Source organism: Saimiri boliviensis, chromosome 8 (assembly GCF_048565385.1).
Source record: "Saimiri boliviensis isolate mSaiBol1 chromosome 8, mSaiBol1.pri, whole genome shotgun sequence".
NCBI classification, from domain to species: domain Eukaryota; kingdom Metazoa; phylum Chordata; class Mammalia; order Primates; family Cebidae; genus Saimiri; species Saimiri boliviensis.
In genome coordinates this window covers 26,948,239-26,957,849 of record NC_133456.1, presented here as the reverse complement: position 1 = coordinate 26,957,849, position 9,611 = coordinate 26,948,239, and the positions used below count along the sequence as shown (strand labels likewise).

The window sequence follows — 9,611 nt, the reverse complement described above, 5'->3', positions numbered from 1 at the left end:
CCATTGGGTTGATAGGCCATAGCCCTGATCCGACCCACCAAAAGGTCACCTTCATGCCCCAAACTGCCATTAGTGGCCTCCCCAGTGCCAAGGTTTTTGCCGCAAAGCATATGAGAGGCTCATGATCCCTGACCTACAAGGCATCCAAGGAAGCAATTAATTCATGAATGTATATCTAGACAGGCAGCAACATCCCTTGGCCACCATGAGTGTAAGGTCCATGGTCCACCATCTTGAGGTTCTGCAGATTCTCCCCAACAGAGAACACATAGGCTTACTTTCCCCTCTCCTCCAACACATGAAGAGTTGACATGGACGGGGTAGTGGGAGACAATAAAGAGGAAATTGCAAGTGTCTGAAGTCGTCAATTGTGCTCTCCAATTCACATAAACAAAAGCAGGCATTATATCTAAGTTTGGCTTTCTGCCATTCAGGTCTGTTTGTCAATCCTTCCACCCATCTGTCCACCCATCTGTCCATCCATTTGTCTATCCATCATCAAAAGTGTATTTCTCCAATGCTGGGCACTGCAAATACAGAAATGACGCAGCCTCCACATTTGTCATGTGGAAGTTCACTGTACAACTGTTCTGTTGTTTAAGTGATGCCCTCCTGAAAAGTAACTTGTTGCATTCTGTTCTGGCTTTCTTGTTAGTAAGAGGAAACCACACAACGAAAATGATATTAATTTTATTGCATCGTTTTACTGACTAGAACGCCAGACTTATAGTGGATATACGTATAAAAATAACCAAATTCTTACAAATAATACTTTGCTGCTACAGTACTGAATAATTAGTGGAGGTTGCAATTATAATACAACTTTAAATAACATTCTCATAATGGGTTTAACACAATCAATCAGGGGCTAAGGTTTAAAGGTTTACAAAGAGAAATCCAGGACAACGCGAAAACTCTGAAAGTTCCTATTCCAGCTACATGCTTCATTCAACCATCAAACCAGCAACACAAAACATTAACAAAACTCAGAGCAACTCATGGTGAAACAGTCATTCTCTTTTCAGGACAGGCCAAGGTTAACACAGAAAGGTAAATGAGTCAGATTAGTTTCCTAGGCAGAACTGATTCCATCCCATCCCTGGCCTATCCCATCCTCCCTACCCAAGAAATCTGTAATGAAGTGTGTTAAGCGCATTAAAAAAAAAAAATCAGAATATGCAAATTCTCCAAAATGTTCTCTTTGAAAATGCCCAGGTGACAGAGCTAGTCTCAGACCTGTCTCTTTATAGACCTAAATGGTCCCCTTTGGTTTCATAGGTTTTTCTGTGACAGTTCACACCAGATGTGATGAAGTGTAATGCTAATGAAGATACTTTAGTGCAACAAATTAATTGGCATTTAATACTTTAATGTTTCTACTATTTTAGTCAGTTCTCTTCCTTGGAGATTTGAGAAAAGAAAAAGAAAGAAAACATACTCAAAGGCAAACTCTACAAGTTTCCAGAAACATGCATGAGAACCTCAGACTGACACTTCGTCGAGGAGGAAATGAAATGTCCCTTCTCATCCCCACAAAATGTTTCAGATAGGAAAAAAAATCTGATACTAAGGGTAATTTCAAGTAAAATGCAAAACATTGAAATACTGAACTGTACATTCTTCCTCTCTCCAGAGAAGTGCTGTAGTCTCAAAACTGGTGTGTTTTAGAACTATGGGTCCAAACCCTAGTTTTGGGTGTGTTAGGCAAAACTTAGCCAAGTATAACTGGACTGGGTAGCTCCTCTCCTTCAGGCAGAGTTAAACCGGCTTACAGGACACCCAGGCACTTCACCAGGGGGCAGGGCAGTTTTACACAGGCACCTAAAAGCCAAATGTGAGGGTGGCCTGAAGGTGCCTGCTCTGGGAACTTTCACATCTGTATAGGTGTCATCCTTCAACAGCATATTCTCAGGTAGCCATCCAGGCTAAGAGACCAAAGATGCTGCCTTCTCCCTTGGGCCCACTATGAGTTACCTCTTTAAGAACTCAATCGTCACATCTTAGTGTTTGACCTCAGATACCATCAGCCAGCTTGAATTAATCACCTAACAGCAATTTTGACTCTAAATGATTTAGCTGCTTCTGAAAATATACTTCCCCTCAAAGGAGGAAGATGCGTTTAAGACATTCCACCAAATATGTTCCCAATTCTGAAAACCCTTCAGAAAAATATGCTTCCACTATGTGGGAGCCATGGCCTTACCATGGGAACAAGGCCAGCAGCCCTCAGACGGATGTGTATGTCTGACATGCACGTACGTCAGAAACCAGGTCCTCAACTTTCACTTCCTATAGCCAAAGCCACGTGCCAGCACAAGCCAGCCACTATTTTCTTCATGACAAGTGTCTGAGAAATACATGTAAAAACCAAACTGAAAGGACATTTTCAAAAGGGTATTCAGCATTTTTTAAAGTTTCATGTCATTAGTTTAGTTACTCCTTAATAATAAGGTTCCTTAAAAAAAAAAACAACTTATTTTTAAGGTCCTTTCTCTCTTGCCCTCTTTGATATTTAAGGAACACAGCATGGTGAGTTGTGTGCCAAGACAGCGAGGCAGGGGGCTACAGCGGGCAGAGCAGCAGGGGGAGTCAGGCAGATGAGGGTTTCGGTCCTGCCTCTACAAGGCAAGTTATTTACCCTCTCTGAATGTTTTTGTATCTGAGAACTGGGCACTTCCCATGCCCACCTCTTGAGAGTGCTGTGAGAAGCCCTTCCCAGAGCCTGGTCATAGTAGGAGAATGCCAATTCATCCGCCTAAAGAAACAGACTTCAGGGCCTTGGGTTGGCTCAAGGGGCAGAGGAAAAGACAATGGCAATAAGACCCCTGGAGCTTAAACCAAACCACTGACGCCGCGAAGCCAGCCAGCCACCCTTTCCTGCTGTGGTGTTATGGGACACACAGGTGCCCCTGGGCCTGGCTCTTCTCTACAGAGGTTTAAGCATCTCTTGAGCAGGTATGCATCACTTTCCCCTTCCTCTCACCTTCCCCCAGCTGTGGGACATCGGTGCAGGACTGTGGCATCTGTGCACCCCAGTTGCAGGAGCTGCCGGGGCTGCCACGGAGCACTGTGTCTGGGCAGAGAGCCTCGGCGTGCCAGCTGTTCATCCAGACCTCTTCCGCTACCAGGTATTTCCCCTCGGCCTAGGCGGGATCCTTCTGCAGTTAGGAACCCCAAGCAGGCATGAAGCTGGCCTCTCCCTTCCTCCCTGGGTCACAGCCGTGCTTTACTCATGCCCCCTAAGAGCCTGAGGTGCCTTCCCCACCCCCACGCACCCCCTGGAAACTCTGGAGACCATGTGAACTCAATCTTGAGGGTGCCCCCCCTTTTTTTTCTCAGTTAAAACAACAAAACAAAACACTCTTAATCCACTCCATACAGACGAAACCCATAAACAAGAAAGCATTCTGGGAACTCACAGGACACCGTTTTCTGGACGTTGGGATTCTTCCCAAGAATGCTTTTGGGACCGAATACTTCATTTTGTAGAGCTGAAGGCTCTGGCTCCGACAGAGGAGATGATTTGTTAGCTGCTATGTCAGCTGAAGGCGGCAGAAATGTATGCCTGCGAATAGCCTTCCTACGTGGCTCTTCCCACAGCTGCGGGTCCTGAGGAATGAGCAGGGATGCTGCGGAAGGAGCCAAGAAGCCAAGTCTGTGAGCTCAGGTGAGCTGCAGGAGTTTGGAGCTTTCTAGTTAGGTGTGAGGCCCTGAGCCACAAAGGGCCATTGGTTCTACAGAAAGAGAGAGGCAAGGTCCAAGATTTCAAAAAGGCGGTGCTCTGAAATTTTAGGTTAGCCTCCAGTGACGAAAACAGCTCTTCTTTTATTTCTCTCATGAATGAGTGCAATTTAACTACGAAAATGCACCTCACCTGACGAGGGCTCTTGTTAGAGCAAGATAATGGTGAGTGATGGGAGACCACGGGACACAGGAGTGCGTGCTTAAAACCATCACGGCCAAGGATTATGCAAAGAGCAGGGATTACATATGCTGTGAAGAGATTAGAGGACCTTGAAGAAACAACCAACTCGGGCAGAATTGTCCCCAGTGGCTGCACCATTTCCAGGAATGTGTGTGTTGCGGGGCTCCGCTTCAGGCTGGAGACATTCTTTTATCTCTGTATTCCTCTCCATTCAACCAAAACCAGGATGCCCCAAAGCAGGCCAATAAACAGTTCCACAGGTGGCAATTAAAGACACTGAGTACTGGATGTCTCCCTGGCAGGACCCACGTCACGAGGGTAATAAATAAGACACGTGAACTTCCTTCTCAAAAGTCAACTCGCAGATCCTCGAGCAACCGGAAGTCTTCAGTTCTCCCATGCTGACTGGAAGTATAACCCTGGGTGTGGAGGGCGCTACACAGCCACATAAAGAGGTGCGAATGACTGGGTAAGAAAAAATAAGTTACTTCTTCAGCCAAGTAAACATCTTTGCGTGGTTGAAAGTTTACATGGGGTTTGTGGACGAGATTCTGGGGACAAAGTATGCAGTAGCAGGTGAGCAAACTCACGTGTGGCTCCATCTCAGTTCCCTGTGCTTCCTGAGGAATCCCCGCAGCTTCCCAAAGCACTGGTGATGCAGGAACTCCAACCTGCTGATTCAGCCATCCGTCTAATCACATCCAGCTGCGGGGGCTCACCAGGCTGCTTTCCTGTAGTGCTGAAACCTGCATCTAGTTTGATTCTCCTTCATACACAGCTGCCTCTGACCTCCATGGTGGTGGTCAGAGCCCCAGGCCCCAGGCTGTGCCCTCATGATGAAAACTGCCCCTCTGCCTGCAATCTGCCTCCCGAGCCTCCAGCTAAAACCAAGTATCAGCTGTTTTGCCCTGATCCAGGCTTGTTTGAAAAAGTGAGATTTAACTGCAAAGAGATTTTAAACAAAAGTCTTAAATAAAATTTAAGACCTACACTTAAAAAAAAAACACATTGCAGTTGTGTGCTGTGCCTCATACATTTCATTTCCTCATTGTGGGATTGGCTTGGAAACTGTAGCATAAGACAATCGAGAAACATATTAAAACACCGTCCATTCAACAGTGACATCTTCAGACTTAAGTGGTATGCTCATCCTCATCTGTTGTTTAGCACACAGGCACTGGGCACGAAAGTAACTAACAAGCTAGAATTTTGATGCAAAGGAATCACCAAATTGCTGCTTGTGGAAGTGTCTCAGGTAAGGAAGCCTTCTTTCTGGAAGAGGCTTGAAACAGATCCAAAAGGAAACCTCCCACCCAATTTACTAAAGTGCAAACGAAGGGAAAACCAGGTCCCTGCACTGATGCCTAGTGGTGTGCCCTGGCTACTAGCCACCCTGGTGCCAGTGCTGTGTGGTCACTCAGAGAGACTCTCTTGGTACTTACTGGCCCACATTCATGTTCACAGTAACAACAAAGGTGCCGAATGAGCAGCCCGTGGTTCCACATCCACCTGTTCCCTCCACTGTGGTCACGCCCCGCATGCCTATCCCTCTTCCTGCCTGCCACTCAGTATGGCTCCGACAAATCCTGGGTGCAGCCTCCTCCTGGTGCAGTCCTCTGAGCCACAGAGGTCCCAGGCGACTGGCTTAGAGCAATGAGTCCCTCTCTCTCCTGGACTTAAAAGTAGTCTCTTCTTCTGCTTTCATCACTGATGAAAGATGGATTATACTGTCCGGGAAAAATGCAAGAATGCCGTGATCCTGGCAGTCCAGTGTAGGCCGGGTAGAGTCCGTTTCGTTCAAGTTCTGGATTCCTTACACTTGTGGGCTGGTTACCAAAGAGAAAAGAAGAAACATCAGTTCATCATTCTTGGGTTTAAATTATAGTGTTAAATCCCAGTGACTTTAGACCAATGTAGAAAAAGACCTGGCTTTATCCTGTATGGATGTGTTTCTACTGATTATTTCTAATGTTTTTTATAGTATCTTTCTCTGTGGAGCACAACCCACTTTAAATCCCTCCTGTCTTTGCTACCATGCAGAAGGCAACTGATGCAAAGGAGGGAACTGACCATTGTAGGGTCCTACAACCACCCTGCTGCAGGTGGAGTTAGGTAGGTCCCCAAACCAGGAGGCCAACAGCAATCCTCAGGTGACCAGTTTGATCTCAAAGAAAGGTTCCTTTTGAATAAGAGGGGCTACTTCGAGGAGGCCTTCATAGTAGCACCAAGGTAAAAGTTTTTTTGGCAGAAATAAAACATTAGATACCGTGTATCATAAGTGAGCCATAGGAGAGCCCAACATGGAAATCACCTGGACCACACCTGAGCCCACTGTGAGGAACAGCTTGTCTACCCAGGTGATAGCTTCATACCCTAAGCTTAGGCTTTGCCTCTACAGACTGCTCAGCCAGCTATTTTTTTTTTCCTTTGAGACAGGGTCTTGCTCTGTTGCCCAGCCTGGAGTGCAATGGCACAAACACTATTCACTGTAGCCTCGACCTCCTGGGCTCGAGTGATCCTCCTGCTTTAGCCTCCTGAGTAGCTGGGACTACAGGGGTGTACCACCATGCCTCGCTAATTAAAAAAAAAATTTATAGAGACAGGGTCTCGCCATGTTGCCCAGGCTGGTCTTGAACTCCTAGGCTCAAGCAATCCCCCCACCTTGGCCTCCCAAAGCGATTATAGGTATTATAGGCATGAGCCACTGTGCGTGGTTAGCCTGCTATCTTTTGAATAAAAATGGGGTTCATTTACTTTCTTGAATATAACTCTTTAGCTAATGCCATGAAAACATGTGGTGAAGCTGGTTCCTATGATACCACAGGCCTGTTTGTTGCTAGTTACTGTAACGTGCTCGGGCTGAGGAGTCCCGAGCAAAGGATGTGAGTGTGGGGACACACCTGAGTAAAATACCTGCTCAGTTATGGCATCGGTTAGTAAAGGAAGAGGACTTTCCTGAGGAACAGAGAAACAAAGCCCTGTGCAGAAATATCCATGGGAATATTTTCACTAGAGCTAAGTTTGTATCTCTGTTTATGTTTACCTTTTTCCTTATTTATAACTTTCTGTTCTTCCTCTAGGTTCAATTTTTTCAAAAAAGAGTCTATGGAAATAAACATCTCCTTAGCATGAACAAACTTGCCCCTCCTATCCAAAGTCTGAATCCTCATGGTTAATTCCCATGGCAACCAGAGGGACTGTGGTTTCTGTAACAAGACTGCCGAGCACCATTAAGTCCCCACGGGGCAAGGTTTCACATTTATTACTGTTCCTCAAACGGCCCCAGATGGCATGAGAAGTCACCTGATATCTGTTTACTTTTCAGCTCAGATATGGCTGTTCATGTTTGCTTTATGGTTGAAACAGTGGTGTGAAACGAGCCGGACAGTGCACAGGAATACAACACAGGTTAAATTTAGCGTGGTAGAGAAGCAGCAAGGGTTCAAGGTTGTCTCCAGGCTGGACATGGCAAATTATTAAAGGCCTACTGAATACACAATCTTTAAACCTCTGAGAAGTGCTTGTTGAGGACAACATTGAATTATTGTCCTCTTTATACCTTTTCCCCATGGTTTTTTGTTGTTGTTGTTTATTTTTGTTTTTTTGAGGTAGGATCTCACTCTGTTGCCCAGGCTAGAGTGTAGTGGTGCAATCTCGGCTCACTACTTAAGATTGCTCCCAGACTTAAGCAATCTTTCCACCTCAGCCTCCCAAACAGCTGGAACGACAGGCGTGCACCACCACACCAGGCTAATTTTTTTGTAGAGATGAGTGTGGTTTCTGTAAAAACATGGTTTTGCCATGTTGCCCAGGCTGGTCTCAAACTCCTGGACTCATGAGATCTGCCCACCTTGGTCTCCCAATGTGCTGAGATTACAGGTGTGAGCCACTGTGCCCAGCCACCAATCCCCTAGCTTTAAGCACCTAACCATACAAGGTAAGCATGGCAGATGGGAGATTCACATGAAAGGGCCCAAGGCTAAGTATCACGAAATTCTTGCTCTACCTTTCAGTTTTCATTCCTATGACTTAAAAGCAAGTTTAATAGCAAGAAGGTTATTATAATGTGCTCTATGAAAATATCCTTCACACCTCAACAGCAACCCTGAGAAGTACCATGCAAATAGACTGTGAGTAAACTGAATAGTAAAATATGTAAATCAGGGGTTCATGCCGCTACTCTTTAAACCCTTAACTAACTGTAATGCTTTTACTACAACAAAACAGAATTCCTTTACTTCTCAGAGGAGCTGGGGGCCCTGGGGTTGTCCTGACACAGGAATACACACCGAGTAGTACACATCCGTCATCTGGAGGAGGTTTTTGGTACTTCCATTCTCATGCATTTCAATAGCTTCTCGGCCCCATTCTTGTGAGCGAGGATTTTTGGGGTATTCCGCGTATGGGGACATTTGGAAATCTCCACTTTTGAAGATGAGTTTGCTTATGTCATTTTTATTCTTTCTGTGGGATACAAAAATATGTGTAAGGCTTAATTCTTTAAAGAAGTAATATCTGTGAAAGCACCAACTATTATTTTATAAGGTAAATTCGACTGAAAGCTATCGTTGTATTTCTTTGTCACTGCCCAGTGAGGAGTGTTATTATTATTGCTATTTGGTATTTGCCTACAACAAGTAAATATGCAGTTAGGTGTAAAAAAAGATATAAAAAGTCTTCCAATCTCAAAGGGCCAGATTATCAGGGGGTCGGGGGACAAAAACAGTGGCAATAGAGCAGATTTAGACTCTTCTGAAGGACAGAGATCACTGTGTCGTGGAGGTGGCCAGGAAAATAAGGCTCATAAATTCACAGAATGCTGGAGCCAGAAGAGCCCTTAGATTCATTCTAGTCCAGTGGATCCCAAGCTGCCAAGCATTAAAATTTACATGGGGAGTCTGGGTCTCCCCCAGATTAACTGAGTCAGGAGCTCTGGAGATGGGCTGGGGCAGCTCCAGCTTAGTAAAGAGACCTGACTTGTCCCCTGGGTCATCTTTTGCTACTAGAACGGTTGGAACTAGAAGTCAGGCGTCCCAACTCCCCAGACAGTGCTCTTTCTACCACACAAAGCAAATATTTCACAAGTCACAAAAACAGAATGGTTTGTTTATGAAAAAGCTCACCTATTTATAGACCTATACAAATTCTCACTTCAGCAGGTTAGAGCAACGCTACTCATGAGATTTTACTGACCGTGAATTGTTGGAATCTGTGTTCTTCACCTCTCTAAGGGGCCCAGGATCAGAAATTTTAAATCATACTTGTCAGAGATAGAATTATCTGAAGTTTTATTCTTTCTACCTCACTTAACCTGCAAACAAGTATTCTAGGGAAGGCACAAAGTGATTCAGGGTCATAAAAGCAAATGTCCAGTATGTGGCTAGGCGCTGGCTCACTATGGAAGTTGGGAACAGACCTGCCACTGTGTTGCTTCCTGGTGGGTGGGGTACCCAGGCTCAGATGATGACATACTCATGCATAACTGCCTTCTCTTCTCAAAAGCCAGCAGGCACAGGCTTCTCCCCCAATGGATACACCACACGGTACAGAACACGTAGCAAATATGAGACTTCTGTCCCCTGAGCGCTCAGGTCATGCCCTTCTAGGTAACCATGCCTAATCTCATCCCCTGAAGTTTATTTCCACTCATATGGCTTATCTTTGATGATTTGATGGCAATTTGGAA

The 9,611-nt window shown here is 45.3% G+C and overlaps 1 protein-coding gene across 2 annotated transcripts in view; it reads right to left on the bottom strand.

Annotated features, from left to right (window-relative positions):
• Positions 1-676: 676 nt before the first annotated feature.
• Positions 677-9,611, bottom strand: part of HEG1 (heart development protein with EGF like domains 1) — a 100,198-nt gene continuing 91,263 nt past the window's right edge. For both annotated transcript variants that reach the window (XM_039477368.2, XM_074404209.1), the window contains exons 21-22: positions 8,215-8,389; positions 677-5,751 (exon numbers count right to left, since the gene is read on the bottom strand). In XM_039477368.2, coding sequence (XP_039333302.2) covers positions 5,602-5,751; positions 8,215-8,389 — 325 coding nt within the window. In that variant the 3' untranslated portion in view covers positions 677-5,601. The remainder of the gene's footprint in view (positions 5,752-8,214; positions 8,390-9,611) is intronic.